We start from the raw sequence: 20,258 nt of genomic DNA, 5'->3' as shown, positions 1-20,258 counted from the left end.
GAGAGCTGGCGAAGGGTCTCATGATGGTCCTTGAGTTGCGCCACCCTCCACTGAATCTGTTCCCCAAACAGATTGTCTCCTATGCAGGGCAGATCAGATAATCTGTCTTGTACTTCAGGGTGCAAGTCTGAAGACTTAAGCCAGGTCCATCTTCTTGCCGAAATGGCAGTTGCAGATACTCTGGAAGTGGTGTCAAAGATATCATAAGAAGATCTTATTTCATGCTTCCCTGCCTCAAAACCCTTGTGTACTAGAGTTAGAAGTTGTTCTTGGAATTGCTGAGGCAGGGACTCTGCAAAGTCCTGTATCTGCTTGAATAAGACCCTGTTGTACTGGGTCATGTATAGCTGGTAGGAGGCAATCCAAGAAATAAGCATCGATCCCTGGAAGACACGCCAGCCAATGGCATCCAGAAATTTCTGTTCCTTATCTGGGGGAAAGGAAGAGTGGGGTTTTGATCTTTTTGTCCTTTTTTGGGCAGATTCTACCACCACAGATTGGTGATCCAGCTGAGGTTTCTGGAATCCTGGGGCTGACTGGACCAAATAAGTGGTATCAGCTTTTCTGTTGACTGGAGCAACAGAACCAGGGTGTTCCCAGTTCTTTTCAAGGAGATCCAAAAGAACCTGGTGAATAGGGATGGAGGTTATTTCTTTGGGAGCGTCCAGGAATTGTAACAGCTCCATCATTTGATGCCTGTCATCTTGTTCAGTCTGCAATTGGAAGGGAACCAATTCAGACATTACCTTCACAAAATTTATGAAGGATAGGTCCTCTGGAGGAGAACGCTTCCTGCTTTCAGTAGGAGAAGGCGGCGATGGCAAATCACCGGTATCTTGAGAAGAACTGTCGGTCCAGGTGTCATAGGGATCAGGACCTGCCCCTCTAGGAGCCTGAGAAGGACGGGACGATGGTCTAGGTTCTGAAGGCATCAAGAGAAATGCTGGGGGCACCGATGAAGGCATCGAGGGCACCGGTGCAGGCATTGAGGGTATCGTTGGATGGATCGGTGGCGCTGATGGGCGCATCGGCATCGGAAGAACTCCCGATGGAGGAATGCGGAATGGTGTTTCCCCTCCCGATGACAGGGTAAGCAGGGAAGGCACCGGAGCCATCAGTGACCCAGGATCCATTGGTGGAAAAGCGGCTATAAGCACTTCCATCTTCGAGAGCAGCGGTGCCAGTGCTGCCGGAAATGGATCGGTGGTCGGTTCCACAATCGGCACCAGTTTTGGTGGCGGAGGAACTTGAAGTCTGTGATTCGCCTTATCGATGGCCTCCTGAATCATCCGGTCCAGTTCTTCATGGAGACCTGGAGCAAGCAGTCCCAGCTCCGGAAGGGAAGAAGGAGGCAGAGGCATAGCCGGAGGGACCATCATTAAAGGCTGAGTCGCGGCTCCCGATACCCGTCCAGGTGAGGGTTGCCTTGGTGACCCGGTCGCAGAAAGATTCAGTGTCTTTTCTGGACGGAGTTTCTTTGATGGCGGCTCGGACGATGGCAAGGTCGAAGATTTTTCTTCCTCGATGGTCCGAGACTTGCGGTGTCGATGCCGATGTATCTTTCTACGATTCCCTCGATCTTGAGCGGAAGTAGAGGTAGTTGAAGGTCGAGAAGTCGTCGATGCCGGGCGGTCACAGCCGGTGGCCGATACTGGTGCAAAGTGGACGGTGCCGGTTCAGACGACGTCGATGCAATAGACGGCATTGGAGTTTGAGAACGGAAGAGAAGTTCCATTTTCTCCAACATGGCCTTGCGACCTTTTGGTGTCATTAAGGCACATTTGGTGTAAGTTAGGACATCATGCTCGCACCCGAGACACATTACACAGACTTTATGCGGGTCTGTAATGGACATGGTATGAGTACAGTCCGGGCACCGACGGAACCCCGATGCCAAGGCCTTTGAAAAATCTAGCCGTGGTATGGTTGACGGGCAGTAGGCCGCAAGGGCCGAACTCAACGGGAATCGATCGAAACAGAGTAAAAAACTTACCGGAGTACCGCGGAGTCAAAAATTCAAAGAAGGGACCCCTGTGGGGTATGAAAGTTTTTAGTAATTCCGTGAGAAAAATTCCTGTCAGGAATCTCTGTGGAGCTCCTTAACCTGCGTGGCTACTGCTGCGCAGAAAAAAGAAGACTGAAGAGGGACCCCTGCTGGCTGCAGGTTTAGTGCCATGCTGGGCATGCCCAGTAGGTGCCAGTCAAAGTTCTAGAAACTTTGACAAAAGTGTTCCATGATTGGGCTCCATCCTGTGATGTCACCCATATGCGAGGACTACCAACCTGCTTGTCCTGTGAGAAACAGTTTATCAGGTTATTCATACTACAAATTTAGAGCCTCGGTAAAGATCAGGGTACACATCATACACATCTATGGCTTTAAATTGCACAGAATAACCAACATATCAATTTCTAAAGATGGGTAAAAGTCTGCACCAGGGGCTAAACACCCTAATATAACTTAGAAAATGGATTTGGACCCATATGTGTATTCATGCATTAGTATGCTGTTTTTCCCTCCCCCTCCCCCTCCCACCCAAACCAAAACCACCAGCTAACCCAAAGCAGCAGGTCAGCCAACACGCTCCCCCAATTTAACCATAACTGTCCGTGCAACATTAAAGGTCCATTGCTCTTCAGATGGGATAACCATCAGGACCTAAGGGGTGAACCCAATACCCAAACCTTCCCCTCATTCCCATCTAATAAACAACCCAATTTCCACACAATTGCGAACTCCCCCTTTCTCTCCCACCATCTCACTCCCATTTTCCTTTATCCCCCATCCAATTTCTACAAATACCTTCAATAACCTCAAGCATTCCTTTAAGAATTTTCTTCCTTTGAAAAAATGATACTCAGACATTAAAATGGCAACACTTAAAACTAATCGCAAAATTAGGCAGTCAAAGCAGGTATAAGCTGCATGATAGCCAGACGAGGTATCAGAATTTCTTTGGCATGACCCAATCACAACATTTTCAATTCGCATGAAACCTCTTCTCTGTCCACCCACACCAAAAGGCCACAGATGAATCTCAGAAAGTATCCTTTGATATAATATTCCTTAGCATGGGCAAGCAAATCACAATCCAGTCTCATAGGGCCGGATTTTATAAATTAGCGCGATCGCGTACTTTTGTTTGCGCACCAGGCGCGAACAAGAGTATGCGGGATTTTAATAGATACGCGCGTAGTCGCGCGTATCCATTAAAATCCGGGGTCGGCGCGCGCAAGGCTGCCCAAAATCGGCAGCCTGCGCGCGCCGAGCCGTGCAGCCTGCCTCCGTTCCCTCCACCCCCCCGCACCTTCCCTTCCCCTACCTAACCCATCCCCCCGGCCCTATCTAAACCCCCCCCCTACCTTTGTCGGCCAGCTGCCCCGCTCCGAGTTCCGGTCCCGGGGGCTGGTCCGGAGGCCGTGGCCATGCCCCCGGAACACCCCCGGGCCGAAACCACGCCCGTGGCGCCGCCCCCGAAATGCCGTGTCACTACCGGCACGCCCCCAAAACGCCGCGTCACTGCCGGCACACCCTCCGACACGCCCCTCCATGCAAGCCCCGGGATTTACGCGCGTCCTGGGGCTTGTGCGCGCCGCCGAGCCTATGCAAAATAGGCTCGGCGTGCGCAGGGGGGGTTTGGGATAGGTTTGCGTAGGATACGCGTGTACCCCTTTGAAAATCTACCTGATAATATTCAATAGCACGCTGGCTTTCCTGTGTCATGTGACTGTGCTTGCCCCGCACCAAGGAGTTGAAGTAATCAAGCATATCGGCTTTAGGTAGACTGCCCAAAAATAACAAATCCAAAAAAATTGCCATATCAATTGAATACTGTAAATCCATCCCTCTGCTCACTGCCAGGGAAACGGCCCCCATTGCAAAAAATTCTGCAGATGAAACAACAGTGGAACAGAAAAGAAAAATAATAAAAAACAAATCCATTGAGCAAGGAGGGGGAGGGAAGTTTGCACTTGGTACATTATGGACTGCCAAATTTAGTCACCAATCCACTGCTTGCCTGCACCTATGGCATTGTCGTCTTGTTATCGGACTGCCATTTCTGAAGCCACACTTTGGTATCCTTAGTATTGAAGGCAGGTGGCTTTCCCTGACCAAACACCCGCTACTTTGCCAAGTATTGAAGGGCATATTTGATATTGCTCCTCTGTAGCTTTTTTTTTCACAGCAGTAAATGCCTAATGCTTCCGTTGCAGATCCAAGGAGAAATTAGGGAAAAACATTATGCAGTTATCTTGAAAGTAAATGTCCTTCAATTCTCTGGTGGCATTAAGAATGTGCTGCTTATCTTGATAGTGCAGGTTAATTATAACTACTTTCAGGGCGTCCTCCCTGTGAAGGTGTCGGCACCACTGCCCAATGTGCTCTGTCAGTCTTAAATATGCCTTTGTGATATGGAGTATGTATAGGAGCCATTTTGAAAAGAAATTCTAAGCATCACTTCCCTCCATCTTTTCAGGGACCCAAGGACCTGAATATTGCAGAGTCTAGACCTGTTTTCCAGGTGGTCTAGCTTTCTTGCAAATTAGCAACCTTCTGCTCGATCTTATCAAGTTTAGTGCTAGCTGACGTAGTAGACCCTTCAAGGTCTAGGATATGCAGTTTTGCCTCCTTGAAGCACGTGGCATTCTCCTGCACAGACTGGATTAATTGGGCCACTTTATCCACAATGCCTCCCATTTTCTTATCGAGCTTCTGTGATATTTTTTCAGCAAACTTCTTGAGCAGTGAATGCAGGTAGGCTGCATGATCCGATGGTGCGCCTACCTCAGTTTCCATGTCAGTGTCTTCCTCCAAGGCCAAGTCTTCAGTTTGTACCGCTTTTTCCTCTTGAGCATGTTCAGAGTTTTTTTTAGTTTTAGAGGCTTTATTTGCCCACATCGAAGATAAGGAGCATGTGTTGGTGCCTTTAGATTAAGAATGCTAGAAATTAAGGCAGCAAAACCAAAAGGATAAAGTTATATAGTGATTATGAGCGGGAGCCCAGGTGAGTTGTGACCTCTTGGGTTAAAGCATAACTAGAAATTCATGAAATATGAATTTTTAACAACAAGAATTTACAGTTCTGCTACAGTGTGGAAAAGTGCAGGCATGGCTTACAAAAACTGAAGACAACATACCTGGGAAAAGGTCTGTACATCTCATAAAGATCTCCCAGTAAATGAGACCTAGGGCATACATATCAACTTGTTTTAGTGCGGATTCACAATCCCTCAAGTTCACTGCTCCTTCCAAAACTTCAGGGGCCATATAGCGAATTGTGCCAACCTGCAGAGATACAGTAGCAACAGGCAGAAACACTTACAGATTTCAGTAATAAATCTTTGTGTTAATAATTAAGTCAAAGTGTGGGGGAAACTAGTCTCCCTTCTTATTTTAAACCAAGAAATAATCATTCCAAGATTGTCCCAGGCCATCCAGGGGCACTAAAAAGCTATCACAGACTTGAAGACTTCTAGAAATTTGACCTTTATCATTTAAGGTTACTTCCTAACAGGGCTTTTTTCCTTTACAGTTACAGCCATGTCTGTATTAGCTTGCAATTTTATTTGGTGGGATACTAGGAGGCTGAGAATTCAAAAATAACTGAACTCCTAAATTTAAGTCCCTACGATAGATGCTTAGTTTCAGCAAAACTTAGGATCCTATGAGGATAACTTTCAAAGCTGCATGCATGCGCCCATATACACATGTATATGGGTGCGCACAAAGTTGCTACGGTATTTTATCTAATAAAATACAAGTGCATATGCACGCAAATACCATGTAAAAAACACGTGCTACACAAGTTCAGACTTATCTGGCTAAGTAGCAGCACTTATATGGATAAGGTCCAATTTATCCGACTAAGTAATGGCAAAGCCACAGCTTAGCTGAATAAGTCTAAAACACGCTACTTATTAATCTAAGTAGCACTTTTCAGATAGCTGGATAAATTAGAAAAAGCAATACTTAGATGGATAAGTGTTAAAATGTTAACTGCTACCTAGCCAGCTAAATCAGTTAGCTGGCTAAGTAGAGGTTGCAGACTTAACTGGCTATCTGACTTAGTCAAATAAGTAGAGTTTTAAGAAAACTCTCATGCAAAGCTTTTTCTCAGTTTTGTCCATCTATCTTACTTAGTACCTGATTCATTAACAGCTGAATTTTAAAAAACGCGCGAGCGTAAAATCCAGCAGATACACACATGGCCGGGCTGTGTGTGCACCGAGTGTATTTTACAAACGGCCCGGCCATGTGTGTATCTGCTGGTACATGCAGAAGTGCCGGCAGATTCAAAAGGGGCGGGCCAGGGTGGCGGCTGGCCGGGACAGTGGCTATTAGACCCTGTTCCAGAGAAATGCACGCTGGCAGCCGGCCAGCACACGGAACTTACTTCATCTATTCAGATGAAGTAAGTTCTGAAATAAAGGAAAATTAGATAGGGAAAGGGGTTTTAGGGGTTGAGGAGGAGAGGGGAAAAGAGAAGCAGAGTAGGAAGGGGTATAGGGAAGTTCCCTCCCAGTCTGCTCCAATTAAGAAACCGGCCAATCGCATCACCGTGCATAGTTTATAAAATTCCCCCTCGTGAGCGCGAGACCCGACCTGACCCACCCGCACATGCGCGCACGGATTTTAGAATCCAGTGCGCATGAGCGCATGGGAAACGTATTTTATAAGATGTGTGCACTGCCATGTGCATGTTATAAAATAGCTGCGTCCATGAGCGTGCACCAGGAACCACGCGCATATGGATGCCCATGCGGTTCTTTTAAAATCATCACCTAAGGGCTTTTCTCATACACACAAAGGGCCAGATTTTCAAAAGCATTTACTCGAGCAAAACTGGTTTTTGCTCGAGTAAATAGCAAAATTGCTTACCTTGTAATAGGTGTTATCCCAGGACAGCAGGATGTAGTCCTCACATATGGGTGACATCAGTAATGGAGCCCTATGTACGGAAAACTTCTGTAAAAGTTTCTATGAAACTTTTGACTGGCACCAGTGTGCCTACTGAGCATGCCCAGCATGCTATGATATTCCCTGCCACAGGGGTCTCCCTTTAGTCTTGGTTTGTAGCAATAAGCGTTAGCCAAAAATAAAATAATAAAACGTATCGGACCCAACTCCGCGGGGTGGCGGGTGGGTTTCGTGAGGACTACATCCTGCTGTCCTGGGATAACACCTATTACAAGGTAAGCAATTTTGCTTTATCCCAGGACAAGCAGGATGCTAGTCCTCACATATGGGTGATTAGCAAGCTAGAGGCTGAGTCAATTTGTCATGTAGCAACAGTGAAGTATTGTTGATGGAATGAATCAGCCGAAGATCACAGCAGGTTGGACGTAGAAGGAGTTGGGATTATACTGGAAACAAGTTCTTTAAGACAGATTGTCCATAGGCTGAATCTTGTCTTCCTTCTTTGTCTAGACAGTAGTGAGCTGCAAAAGTGTGAAGAGAACTCCAGGTTGCTGCTTTACAAATGTCCAGAATAGGTACAGAGCGAAGGTGTGCTACTGAGGTTGACATTGCTCTGACTGAATGTGCTTTTACTCGCCCTTGAAGAGTAAGGCCTGCTTTTCCATAACAAAATTGAATGCAATCTGCAAGCCAGTTTGACAGAGTATGCTTACCCACTGCTTTACCTGGTTTGTTTGGATCATAGGATACAAACAGCTGACTGGATTTTCTTTGGGCTGTAGTGCGGTTTAAATAGAAGGATAACGCACGCTTACAGTCCAAAGTGTGTAAGGCTCGTTCACCTTGATGGGAATGAGGCCTAGGAAAGAATGTTGGTAAAACTATGGATTGGTTCAAATGAAATTCCGTGACAACCTTAGGAAGGAACTTTGGATGTGTCCGGAGGACTACCCTGTCATGTAGGAACTTTGTAAAAGGTTCGTATGTGACTAGTGCTTGTAATTCACTGACCCTTCTAGCTGATGTAATGGCTATAAGAAAGACCGTTTTCCAAGTTAGGTACTTAAGGTCACAGGTATGTATGGGTTCAAATGGGGAACGCATGAGCCTAGTTAATACTACGTTCAGGTCCCATTGAATGCTTGGGGAATGAATTGGAGGTTTAATGTGAGTTAGGCCTCTCATGAATTTACTGACGAGAGGCTGTGTGGAGAGAGGCGCATCACCTAGCTTGTTATGATAAGCTGAGATTGCACTTAAGTGTACCCTTACAGATGACGTCTTAAGACCAGAGTCTGAGAGATGGTAAAGGTAATCTAGTAGCGTGGTAGTGGGGCAAGTGAAAGGATCTAAATCTTTCTGAGTGCACCATAAAGTAAACCTTTTCCATTTGTAGGAATAATTCTTTCTAGTGGAAGGTTTACGTGCAGCTATTAGTACCTGAGATATATTAGTTGAAAGGTTGAATGGTTGCAAGATCAAGCTTTCAACATCCATGCTGTCAGGGACAGGGATTGAAGGTTGGGATGGCGCAACTGTCCCTGTTCCTGAGTTATGAGAGTGGGAGCTACTCCCAGGCGAATTGGATCCCTGACTGAGAGATCTAGCAGTGTGGGGAACCATACTTGTCGAGGCCAATATGGGGCTATGAGTATCATGGACCCCTTGTCCTGTTGTAGCTTTACTAATGTTTTGGTTATGAGCGGTATTGGTGGATACGCGTATAACAGGCCTGAGTTCCAATGGCGAGCAAACGCGTCCTTTGGTAAGTTGTTCTGCCGGAAGAGGAAAGAGCAGTAATTGTTCACTTTGTAGTTCAGATGTGACGCAAAGAGATCTATTGTTGGTTGACCCCAGCGTTGAAATATCTTGGTTGCTATCGCTGGGTCGAGGGACCACTCGTGTGGTTGAAAGTGGCGGCTGAGGCGATCCGCTACTGTGTTGTGGATGCCTGCTAGGTAGGTGGCCCGTAGTAGAATTGAGTGTGCTAGGGCCCAGTCCCATATTTGAGCTGCTTCCTGGCAAAGGAGGTACGAGCCCGTACCACCCTGCTTGTTGATGTACCACATGGCTACTGTGTTGTCCGTTTGGATCAGAACAGTTTTGTGTGAAAGGCAGTCCTTGAACGCATGTAGAGCATAGCGTATAGCTCGAAGCTCCAGGAAGTTTATTTGAAAAGAGGCTTCTTGTTTTGTCCACGTGCCTTGCGTCTTTAAGTGAGCAATGTGCGCACCCCACCCTAAGGTGGATGCATCTGTTGTTAAAGTCACTTGTGGAACTGGTTGCTGAAAAGGCAGGCCTTTGAGCAAGTTGATTACGGATGTCCACCAGAGAAGAGATGATCTTAGATCTGGTGTGATACGAATGGGAGTGGACAATGGTTGAATGGCTTGAATCCATTGAGATTTGAGTGTCCATTGCGGTAGGCGCATGGTCAGTCTGGCCATGGGAGTTACATGAACTGTTGAGGCCATGTGTCCGAGTAGGGTGAGGCACTGATGAGCTGTAACTCGAGATTGATTGCGAACTGATTGTGCTAAGAGGACGAGTGCCTGAGCACGGTCTCTTGGAAGAAAAGCTTTTGCTGTGATAGTATTGAGATCTGCACCTATGAACTGCAACTGGTGAGATGGTGTGAGATGGGATTTCTCGTAGTTGATGAGAAACCCCAAGGAGTGAAGTAACTGCATTGTGAGATGGAGAGAAGTGAGAGCACCGTTTTGTGTTTGACTTCTGATTAGCCAATCGTCCAAGTAGGGAAACACATGTACTCTTTGCTTGTGAAGATGTGCCACCGCTACTGCAAGACACTTTGTGAACACTCGAGGTGCTGAGGCTAGGCCGAAAGGCAGTACTCGATATTGGAAGTGCTGACCTTCCACCAGAAATCGCAGGTACTGTCGATGAGGAGGAAAAATGGGAATGTGAGCATAAGCGTCTTGAAGATCCAGAGAGCAGAGCCAATCTCCTTTTTGAAGAAGAGGTAGCATGGTGCCTAATGACACCATCCTGAATTTTTCTTTCTTTAGAAATTTGTTGAGATTTCTGAGATCTAGGATTGGGCGTAGGCCCCCGGTTTTCTTTGGAATGAGGAAATATCGGGAGTAGAATCCTCTGCCCCACTGAGGCCTGGGAACTTTTTCTATGGCCTTGGCAGTCAGTAGGGTGGATAATTCTACTTGTAGAATTGTGTAATGATAAGACACTGTCCAAGATGGGATAGGAGGATTGTCGTTTGGTACAGTGAGGAAATCCAAGTGGTACCCTTGAGATACAATTGAGAGTACCCATTGATCTGTCGTGATGGAGTTCCAATTTTGATGGAAATGAGAAATTCGGCCTCCGACAGGTAATTGTGGGCAAGGATTTTTGGAATGACTCATGCTCTCTGGTTGGATTTCAAAATCCAGACGTGGACGCTGCAGGTGGAGGCTGTTGAGGTCTGGCAGGTCTCTGGCGAGGTTGTGACCTTTGAGTAGGCCTTTGCTGTCTGGGTCTGGCTGCTGGGGGATAATACCGCCGAGGGCGGTAATATGGTTTCCTTGGTTCTCTTCTTGGAAGCCTCCTAGAAGGTTGGTGTACTTCTTGCGGCAGCTGAGATAGTTGTTTAAGGGTCTCAGTGTGATCCTTAATTGTCGCCACCGCCTCTTTAACTTTATCCCCAAAGAGGTTTTCTCCAAGGCAAGGCAAGTCTGCCAAGCGCTCTTGTACCTCTGGTCTCAGCTCCGATGATTTCAACCAGGCCCATCTTCTGGCTGTGATTCCTGACGCTGACAGTCGGGAGGCTGTTTCAAAGGAATCATATGTTGCTCGAACCTCGTGTTTACCCGCCTCCAGGCCTTTGTGCACGAGTTTTAGTAATCCGTCCTGAAACTGGTCAGGTAACTGGTGTGACAGTGTTTCTACCTGTTTCCACAGGTCTCGCTGGTACTGATTCATAAAGAGCTGGTAAGAATTTATTCTAGATACCAGCATGGCAGCTTGGAATATTTTTCTTCCTAGATTGTCCAGGAACCGGTTATCCTTACCAGGAGGTGTAGAGGCATGCTGTTTTAACCTCTTGGCCTTCTTTTGGGCCGACTCGACCACCACTGACTGATGCGGTAATTGTGTTTTTTGAAACCCTGGGATGGGCTGTACCAGATAAGTGGCATCAGCACGCTTATTGACCGCTGCCACAGACCCAGGGTGCTCCCACATTCTGTACATCAATTCTTGTAGGACCTCATGGACTGGAATGGCAAGAATTTCCTTAGGAGGATCTACGAATTGGAGAACTTCCAAAGTTTTTTGTCTGCTGTCTATCTCTGAAAGGAGGGAGAAGGGAATTGTTTCAGACATTTCCTTTATAAAATTCGAGAAGGAAAGATCCTCCGGTGGTGATTTTCTTCTATCCTCTGGTGGTGAGGGCTCAGAGAGGATATCTTCCCCTGATGAATATTCTGAGTCACTAGAGTCCAGAGGATGTTCTATAGGCCTAGAAGGCTTAAAAGGAGTGTCAGAGAGTGGTGTTTGTGGCCTGATGGGTGGTATGACACCTGAGGGGCCTGGTAACGGTTCCTGATGGAGATCAGAACCTGGATGTTGAGGTGCAGAGGAAAGAGCGTATATAAGTGAGTCCAATTTTTCCATCAGAGGTTGAAAAATGGACGTATCATGAGATGGTACCGGCTGTGCCATCGAGGTCGATGGCCGCATTGGCATCGATGGAATCTGGGGCATCGACATCAAAGGTACCGCTGGTTGCGCCCTGGATGGTACCAGTCCTGGAACCGACGGCATCGTTGATTGTGATTTCCTCGGCATCGGCATCGCGTGTACTGGCGATGGAATCGGCGATGGTATGAAGGCCGGTGTCGATGGCAGGAGAGGAGTAATCGGTCGTGGCATCGCTTCCACAAAGGCATCCTGAACCGCTTGGCGTATATAAACGTCAAGTTCCGCCCGCATGGATGGTGTGAACAGAGCACCCATGGGGGGAGGCGGTGGTGGCGACATCAGTACAACCTCAGAGCCCTGAGGAGGTACGGTTCCTTCCGCCGGAATCGGCGAGGATCGCCTTGTCGATGGCTCGGAAGCCTTACCTTTGAGCCGGGGTTTCTTGGACGGTGCTCCGTCATCTGTCGATGGCTCACCGGCTATCGGGGTAGGTGATGCCGTATGCGGCCTACGATGCCGATGGTAATGTTTGTCTTTTTCGCGGGCTTTCTCACTGCCCGATGTTGAGGCCTTGGACGATGGTGAGGGGGAGGAAAATGGAGCGTCTCCCGACTCACCTGAGTGACGTTTTTTCAATACTACTTTTCTAATCGATCCAGCCGGAGACGATTGTTTGGAAGTAGATGGAGCAGTAACTAGTTGAATCTTGAATAGCTGCTCCATTTTGTCCAGCCGTAGACGTCGACCTTTCGAGGTCATCGTAGCGCATAAGGGACAATTTTTCACCTCATGACCCTCACCAAGGCAAAGTACACAGTCCTGGTGTGGGTCTGTGATAGACATATTTCTCGCGCATTTTGGGCATTTTTTAAAACCTGTAGCCATTTTGTGGCCGGACAGCCGTCGATGGCCTAAGACTCAGGTAAAAATGTTTTTAACCAAAAAACGGAACGGAACCGCGAGAACGGTAAAAACTCACCGCGATGACTAAACTAAGGGAGACCCTTTGCGGTTGAAGTTTTTTTTTTTGAAAGTTTTCCGTGAGGAAAATTGTGGAGAATCCCACAGGACTCCCAATAACCGCGAGGCTAACTGCTTCGCGGAAAAAAGAAGACTAAAGGGAGACCCCTGTGGCAGGGAATATCATAGCATGCTGGGCATGCTCAGTAGGCACACTGGTGCCAGTCAAAAGTTTCATAGAAACTTTTACAGAAGTTTTCCGTACATAGGGCTCCATTACTGATGTCACCCATATGTGAGGACTAGCATCCTGCTTGTCCTGGGATAAACACTTTACTCAAGTAAGTGGGCTTTTCAAAATTGCTACAATATATGCCATTGAATTGTCCATAGGATTTACTCAAGTAAGTGCACTTTACTCGAGTAAATAGCTTTTGAAAATTGCTACGATAGTATGTCACATTTACATGCGTAACTCCTTTGAAAATGACCCCCAAAATGAGAGAAAAGCCTTAATGAATCTAGCCCTTAGTCAGGTAAGTCTGAAAAGTGTTACTTAGACAGAGAAGTGGCGCTTTTTAGACTTATCCAGCTAAGTAGTGCCTTGCTGCTACATAGCCGAATAAGTAGGAATTTGTCCAGATAAGTTACTCCTGGGGGAATTCTGTGCAAAACAATTTAAAATTCTGTGCACAAAAACTTAAAATTCTGCAAACTTTATATTGGTCAAAATAACACAATTTACATGACAGTCTTTAAGTAATTACATTTTAAATTAATACAGAAATAAATTATTTCTTAAAGATGCAGAATTTTAAATATTTTGAGCAGAATTTCCCTAGAAATTCACTGTAAGAGTGACCCTACTACTCACTCTCCCTACTCCCCTGGCCACTTTGCCCTCTCAGGCCCCAACTCCTCCACCTGCCAGTATCTTTCACCTCCATCTCTAGGCTCAACCCCTTCCACTCTATCTGCACTCCCAGAGTTTGACCCTGTTCTCAGGACTGTCCCTCCCTCTCTCACACATATGTTCCGTCTCTCTAGTGCACATACACACACCCTCATACAGGATCCCTCACTCTCTCGCACACAGGCATCCCCCTCATACAGGGTCCCTCTCTCTTGCATACACACCCTCACAAGCTCCCTTTCTCTTTCACGCATACACCCTCACAAAGGCTACCTATGACTCTCTCTCATGCATCCCTTCACACAGGCTCCCTCTCACATATACACAATCCCTTCACACAGGCTAGCACCCTCACATGCATAGGATCCCTTTTTCATAAACATCAGCTCCCAATCTCACACACATACACACTCCTTCACAATCTCCTCATATAGGCTCCCACTCTCTGGCACCCACACTCAAGCACCCCCCCATTCTCTCTCACATCCCCCCTGCTCTCTCTCTCTCACACCCTCTCCCTGCTGTCTCTCTCCCTCCCCCGTTATTGCTCTCTCTCACATCCCTCCTCCCTTCCTCCCCTCCTCTCTCATCCTCCCTTTCCCTCTTTCACACTCCCTCCCCCTCCCTTCTCTCACACCCTCTCCCTCTCCCCTCTCCCACACTCCTCTCCCATCCCCCTCCTCTCACACACCTCTCTACACACATTCACTCTCAATGAGGCCTTCATCTTTGCTGCAATTGGAGTGGGTCCCAAAGCGCGCCGGGGGCCTTCATCTTTGCTGCAAACGGCATGCCAGGGGCCTTCATCTTTGCTGCGAACAACTCGCCGGGGGACCTTCATCTTTGGCGCGACTAGCGTGCCAGGGACCTTCATCTTCGCCGCAAATGGCTTGCTTCATTCGCGGCATGCCGGGGTCTCCTCTGACATTTTCTGTGCAGAATTTGGCAATTTTGCACAGGGGGGAATTCTGCACAAATTCTGCACTCCCCAGTAGCCCAGAATTCCCCCAGGACTAATAGATGCACTACTTAGCCAGATAAGTCAAATTTAGCTGAATAAGTGAATGGAAATTATATATATATTTATTTATTTTGGGTTTTTATTTATTTATATGCGTATCTTTATTTCACATTTTTAAGGGATTTGCGAGTAGATTTTACAGGTGTAATTTAGATGCAGTTACCTCGGTAAATTGGCTTTCACATCCACTGGTTGGGGGATTTTTTTTAACATGCGCATGGCACTGAAATAACCAGATTTACTAGTCTACCAGTTTGCCCATTCTTTCAGCATCTTGTGAAGACCCTTCTGGCTCTCCAGCCTCAAGTCCCCACATTTAACCGACCTCCCAGCTAGTCATTTTTTTTTACTTTTAAGTTGTTTACTTCTGACATTGAGCAGGAGTAAATATATGTGAATAAGGCGACACATTTACATGCATAAATTACTTAAAAAAAAATAGCAGTTTACTTGCTTATATGTGGCCCCTTCCCAGAACATGCTGGCCCACCCCTTTTTTACAAGTGTAAATTTACTCAGGACCCTGATTTACACATGTATGCTATTTTACATGCGTAAGTACTATTTTTTATGCATGCAACTTTTGAAAATTCACCTTTATGTTTTCAGCTGAAAATGTATATACATTTAGGCCTGCTATTCATTTTCTTAAATTTAAGTCCCTAAATTAGGTGCCTCGTGTTGAAAATCAGCACTAAACATCTATTTTCCTCTGCCCTAACTCCACCTCTGTAGCCACCCACTTTTCAGGTACCTAAATTTAGGGACCTACTAAAACCAGGAGTTTAAACTTAGGGTACAGAAAAGCAGTAAAAATTGCTTTTCTGTACACCCTCCGACTTAATATCATGGCGATATTAAGTCGGAGGCCCCAAAAGTAAAAAAAAAAAAAGTAAAAATTAAAAAAAAAAAAAAAATTAAAAATTGGCCCACGGCCCGCGGGTCAAGTTCTATTGTGCTAAGCACATTACCTGAAGTGTATATTGTTGACTCTATGTCCCTCATGGCAGACTCACCTCACTTATGGCTGCATTGTCCTCTTCACCTGGACGCACCAGTCTGTTTCCTGTTAATTTCATGGACAGTCCAAAATCGCTAATGACACATGTGCCATCATTTTTCACCAGTACATTACGACTGTTTAGGTCTCGATGAGAAATTGCAGGCTTGTAATGGTCTGTTGGACATATTAACATGCATATTATTATATTGTTTACTCTCCCAAGTAGAGTAGCACTGAGCAGGATGCAATGTCAGCTAAGTCCAAGCCAATGTCTGACTTGAGTCATTAGATGTAGTGTGCTAAACTAATTTTCCTTGTAAAAGCTATTCAACTTCACTCAAGAAGCAGAACTTGAAATATCACTTAATATTGGCACAAAAGACAGCCTGGAAAGGACCTCAAGTGCTTTCCTTTTCTTTAATTCATATGCAGCAACCAAAAGGAGTTCCCCAAAGCTGGTCCCTCTGTAGCTACTATCTTGCATGACTGCTCTGTTTGATGCCTTCTCAGACCTAGGCCTCACTATTGGCTTCGCCCCTTCATATTGTCATCTGCAACAGATTTTAAACAGTAGTCTATTGCTGGGGACAAGCTGGGGACAGGGGGTACCTCTTTTGGGAGCCCTTTGGGAGATTGTTATTGGAGATATGATAGGATATCATCCTCTGTTTTTAAAGTGAGGTTATTAGGTTTGCTAGAATCTTGGTAGATTAGTAAACTGTACTTTGGTTTTAGATGGACAACTGAAAGATGGTGTTTTATTTGGAATGATTATTTTTCAGTTTTGTATAGTGCTGGCCTATCCTTCAGCGACAGTGTGAGATGGGGCTATTTAGTATATTAGGGACTATTTTGCATTGATTATTGTGATTTGTAATTGTGATGTAATGGTTTCATATTTGTGAAGAAAGGCAGTAAAAAAGTATATAATGTAATGTAAAGCTAAGAATTAATGCCAAGACAAGAAGGTTAATGTTAATCATGTTTGTGCTTTTTTATAACATTACGGGCCTGATTTTCAAAAGCATTTACACACACTTAAAAATGGGTTTTACATTTGTAAAAGCATTTTACCTGTATAAGTGGGCTTTTGGAAATTGCTTCAATATATGCCATTGAATTATCAATAGGATTTACTCACATTAACTGCACTTAACTTGGGTAAATGGCTTTTGAAAATTGCTACAATAGTATGTTACATTTATATGCATAACCCTTTTGAAGATTCACTGAAAGCATTTGTGAATCAATATTTCATAATAAACATTTGCATAGTATTCTAATTCAAAAACAGATCTTATCTGTGACTGCAAGAATCTTCCACAGATGTGCTCACTTCTATAGAAATGTATATATAAATTGTAAAGCACATGAATATGTATCATTTTCCACATAACTCAAAATATTGGTAACAACTGTTTTCCTACCATTTTGTAAGAGTCTGCATATGTATCAGTAATTCTATCTAGTTTGTATTTTCATTTATCATTTCTGTTTCTCAAAACACCGTGCATCATTTTTTATCATTCTTTCATATAAAAACTCCACCCAAACACTCTGCTGAAAGTGCCCCTTGGTATCATCTTACCTCCTCGTGATAACTCGGTATGCAAATATGCAAGGCCCCTAGTTACAGAATGGGCCAAACGACAAGAATTCACCCAGTCACTGGTGTGAAGACTTAGATACTTGCAGAGAGAGCCCTGAAAAAGGAAAAGAGGAAATTTCAAGATGAAATATTAGGCCAGCACATCTTTTCAAGGTCTGAATATTTCTTCTAATCTAGGCTTATTTTTACACCCTTGCATATGAATAATACAAAAACAGTAAGAAATGCTATATTTCTTATTTATTTATATTTTTTTAAATTTAGAACCCACACACATCTTATAATATTTGCAGCGGGGTACATCATAAACACATATATTAAAAAACTATATAAAACAAGACTGTCTATGCACACATAGTAAACCTATAAGTGCATAATATAATCATATAACAAAGTATTTCATTAATCATAAGAAACTAATTTTTGCATAATATCTGCAAGGTGCCACTCTAAAGATCTAATTTGAATGCCTGTTTAAACAAGTAAGTTTTAAATTCTTCTTTAAAAGCTTTTGTGGAGATCATTTTCCATAATGGCCCTGGCAAAGAGTTCCAGTATACTGGGCCAGCAACTGAAAAAGCTCGACTGTGGGTTTTATGAAGGTGAGCCAGTCATGGAGAGGGAACCTCTAGATGAATTTGTAGTCCAGATCTCAGGACATGTGGTAGATTATAAATGTGCTGTACTGAATTGATCCATGGTGCAGAAATATTGTTAAGAAGTTTATAAATAAACATGGCAAGTTTGTATTTTATTTTTCAGTGGATAGGCAACCAATGGAGTGAAATAAGTAAAGGTATAATATGCTCGCACATCCTGGGCAGCTGTATCTGGCACCATATGCAATGCTTGCAAGGTACTGGCTGGAAGATCCATACATAAAATGAAGTTGCTTACCTGTAACACGTGTTCTCCTAGGACAGCAGGATGTTAGTCCTCACATATGGATGACACCATCAGATGGAGCCTGGCACATCTGAACGACGCATGCGGGGTCTCTCTTCAGTCTCTTAAGTAGATTACAAAAAAAGAGAATAACAAACTAGGAGAACCCAACTACGTGGGGTGGCAGGCGGGTTTCCTGAGGAAGACTAACATCCTGCTGTCCTAGGAGAACACCTGTTACAGGTAAGCCCCCTAGCTACAGTACCACCTGGTCATAGCAGAAGGAGATGCAGTCAGCTAGCCAGATGGAAAGAGTCTGCTTAGTCACGGCCACCCCAAGCCTATTAGAGTCAAAAGAGACAAAGAGTTGGGAGGACTGCCTGTGGCCTGCTATCTGGTCCAGTTAGAAGGACAACACTCTCTTACAATCGAGTGTGTGCAGCGCCCTTTCCCCTTGGCTGGAATGAGGCCTAGGGAAGAAAGTAGGCAGGATAATGGATTGGTTAAGATGGAAATCTGTCACCACCTTCGGCTGGAAACTAGGGTGGATACGCAGAATCACCCTGTCATGGAAAAATCTCGTGTAGGGCAGATAAGTCACCAAGGCGTGCAGCTCACTGACTCTGCGCACCGACATGATTGCCACCAATAATATGACCTTCCAGGTCAAATACTTGATTGTCGAGGAGCGCAGCAGCTCAAACTGAGGTTTCATCAGCCAAGCCAACACTACTTTAAGGTCCCAGGGCACTGCTGGGGTCCGTAGGGGAGGCCGCAGCTGAAGAAACCCACATATGAACAGCCCCACAATCAGCTGCACCGAGATGGACGAACCATCCAGCCCCTGGTGGTAAGCCCCTATGGCACTGAGATACACCCGAATGGAGTTTGTTTTAAGCTCAGCCTCCAAGAGGTGCAGCAGATAAACCAGGAGGTCCTGGATTGGGCGGGAGAAAGGAGTCGAGATTCTTCTGCTCGCACCAGATGGTAAACCTCCTCCATTTCAATGCATAAGACTTCCTCGTGGAAGGCTTTCTTGAAGCCACGAGAACTTGAGACACATCCTCTGAGAGGTCAAGAGGCTGCAAGATCAGCTGCTCAATATCCAGGCCTTGAGTGACAGAGCCTGGAGGTTGGGCTGGCACAGCCTGCCCTGATCCTGCGTGAGGAGGTCCAGGGCAGTCCTAAGACGAATTGGGCCCCACCGAGAGAGCACCCACAGGAGCGGGAAACAAACCTATCTCGGTCAATGGGGAGCTATGAGGATCATGGGCCCCCCGTCTTGGCGAAGTTTCAAGAGAGTCTTTGCTACCAATGGGAGTAGAGTATACGCATATAGGAGGCCCGTTCCCCAGTGGAGGGCAAAGGCGTCTGTAGCTGGCTGGCCTCTGCCCTGGACAGGGAGCAGTACTGAGGAACTTTCCTGTTGTGGGGGGCAGCAAATAGATCCATGTCTGGGGTTCCCCAGAGACGGAAGATTTGATCCGCCACCTCCTGCTTCAGGGACAGCTCTTGGGGTCAGAAGGTGAGACTCAACCTGTTTGCCAGGGTGTTCTCCGCCCTGGCCAAGTACACCGCCCGGAGCAACATCCCCTGAGCCAGAGCCCAGGACCAGATCTGTACCGCCTTCTGACAAGAGGAGGAAAGTCCTTGCTTGTTGATATATAACATGGCAAGCTGGTTGTCTGTCCGAATGAGGACCACGTGGTTGGCCAGTGATCCCGGAAAGCCCACAGTGTGTACTGGATCACCCGCAGCTCCAAGAAGTTTAACTAAAACGGTTTCTTGGGCGGTCCAGAGACCCTGGATGTGGAGACTGTCTAAGTGGGCTCCCCAACCTAGGTGAGACACATCCGTGGTAAGTATAATCTGGGTTGGGGGAGCCTGAAATGGCATACCCTGCCCCAGATTGAATTGGGATCTCCACCAAACCAGGGAATCCCTGAGAGCGGGGGAAATTGTGACTTTGAAAATTTACTTTAAGAGCATATTGGTTTGCAATAAACATACAGTCTGGAACAATTGCAATAAACATAGTTTGGAACAATCTGTGTAAGTATCATTTGTAATCCACACAAATCTGCTGACTGTTTAGGGGGTCGAATACTTTTGCAAGCCACTGTACATGCACACTTATGCTCTCTGTCTCACATGTACGTTCATGCTCTTTGTCTCATACACATGCACACTCATGCTCTGTCTCACACACACACATGCACACTCATTCCCTCTCTCTAACACAAAGACATTAATTTCTCACACATACATACAAATTATGTTTCTCTTTCC

At 45.7% G+C, this 20,258-nt stretch overlaps 1 protein-coding gene across 1 annotated transcript in view; it reads right to left on the bottom strand.

Annotated features, from left to right (window-relative positions):
* The window catches only part of BMPR2 (bone morphogenetic protein receptor type 2), a 680,472-nt gene that overhangs the window by 104,546 nt on the left and 555,668 nt on the right, over positions 1-20,258 (bottom strand). Inside the window, exons 7-9 of the mRNA XM_029606286.1 lie at positions 17,064-17,178; positions 15,489-15,649; positions 5,140-5,287 (exon numbers count right to left, since the gene is read on the bottom strand). Of these exons, the coding sequence (XP_029462146.1) occupies positions 5,140-5,287; positions 15,489-15,649; positions 17,064-17,178 (424 nt within the window). The remainder of the gene's footprint in view (positions 1-5,139; positions 5,288-15,488; positions 15,650-17,063; positions 17,179-20,258) is intronic.

This window comes from Rhinatrema bivittatum, chromosome 6 (assembly GCF_901001135.1).
Source record: "Rhinatrema bivittatum chromosome 6, aRhiBiv1.1, whole genome shotgun sequence".
Classification (NCBI taxonomy): domain Eukaryota; kingdom Metazoa; phylum Chordata; class Amphibia; order Gymnophiona; family Rhinatrematidae; genus Rhinatrema; species Rhinatrema bivittatum.
Note: the sequence above shows the minus strand (reverse complement) of the source record. Positions and strands in the feature narration are given on the sequence as shown.